The following is a 1,230-nucleotide window of genomic DNA, read 5'->3' on the forward strand; positions in this document are numbered from 1 at the left end:
CAATAAAAACAGTATCATGAACATCTGCTGGTACCTTTCTGGAATTATCATGAAAGTTCCATCCATGGTTCAGACAGAATGTTCAGATAAAATAGATAAATTTTCTTTTGTGCAGAATATTAAAATAGAATTATATACATTATTGTACATTAAAAAACGACGATCAGATTTCGTCATTCGCCAGTGGAGTGGAATCTCCAGATGATGGCGAGTTGGCGGAAGTCTAGGAAATTTTTTGGCCCGTTTTCTGTACATCACAGTGTTAACACTTTTTATATGTTGGAAAACTGACCAGCAGTTTCCAAATCAGCAGATGCACTGCTTGTTTCTTCGTGATAAATCTGCGGAATGGTCTTCAATTCCTCCGCTGCCCGTCGCTTCAGAGAATTTTTCTTCTCCATTGTATACAAGATATCATTATCAGGCATGCAGTCATCTGCATGAGGATTACAATCCAAGACTGCGTCCACATCCAAGTTCGTGAAGATTGAACCCCGGCATCCTTTTTTAACCTGCATAATGAACTTGAAATGAATGAACAGAAATGAGATATTAGATAAAATATTAATTACCCGACGGCAAACCCACAGTTTATCTTGCATGTTCGTACGTTTCAAATTGTAAACTCTTCCTTCATGTACTAAATTGTAATTACCTCTTTCATTCAAAACCAAATGCAAATTTTCAGCCATGAAATGAGACAAATCAAAGTAGCGTCATGCACAAAGAGCAGATAAAGGGTAAGATGAGAGAACGCGGTTCGTTACTGATTATATATACATAAATGTGCTCTGACTGTTTGTAAATAAATTTGTTGCCTGTTGAAATTTATCTAGATTTGATGTAAACTTCCGGGTGTAATATCAGAATACTGAATAATCTGTTTGAAAAATCTGGAATGTTGTAGCAACACTTCCAATTTCTGGGTTACAAATGGCACTAATGCTAACGTTACGCGTTAGCTCGCAATTTCACTTAATTTTACGCATGATTTCACGCATATGCCTTTGCCAAACATTCTTCGCTTTTCTCGTCACATCACATTTGTTGGTAAAGGCGATTTTAATACAAAGGGAAAATGCACAAGTGACAAATTGTTCACAGTTGCAGCTTTCAAGCTTAACCAAGGAGTGGTCAACTACTAAATTGTTAACATCTCATTAATTTCTTGAATATAACTGGGGAGTGGTTCTATTTAAATCTTTTCTTGTTTGCAATCCAAGAAATTTT

General features: G+C 36.0%; 1 protein-coding gene across 1 annotated transcript; it reads right to left on the reverse strand.

The window, feature by feature from the left end:
- Positions 1-272: 272 nt before the first annotated feature.
- Tsp_14726 (conserved hypothetical protein) lies at positions 273-692 on the reverse strand. Its single transcript, XM_003366195.1, has 2 exons — positions 573-692; positions 273-512 (listed from the first exon to the last, which is right to left on the reverse strand). The coding sequence occupies exons 1-2, from the start codon at positions 690-692 to the stop codon at positions 273-275; spliced, it is 360 nt and encodes a 119-aa protein (XP_003366243.1).
- Between the last annotated feature and the right edge of the window lie 538 nt (positions 693-1,230).

This window comes from Trichinella spiralis (genome assembly GCF_000181795.1).
Source record: "Trichinella spiralis strain ISS 195 chromosome Unknown Scfld6407, whole genome shotgun sequence".
NCBI classification, from domain to species: Eukaryota; Metazoa; Nematoda; class Enoplea; order Trichinellida; family Trichinellidae; genus Trichinella; species Trichinella spiralis.

Coding starts and splice junctions, on each gene's coding strand:
- Tsp_14726 (XM_003366195.1), bottom strand. CDS start 692: ATGGCTGAAAATTTGCATTTGGTTTTGAATGAAAGAGGTAATTACAAT. Junction 513..572: donor AACTGTGGGTTTGCCGTCGG/GTAATTAATATT, acceptor TTCATTATGCAG/GTTAAAAAAGGATGCCGGGG.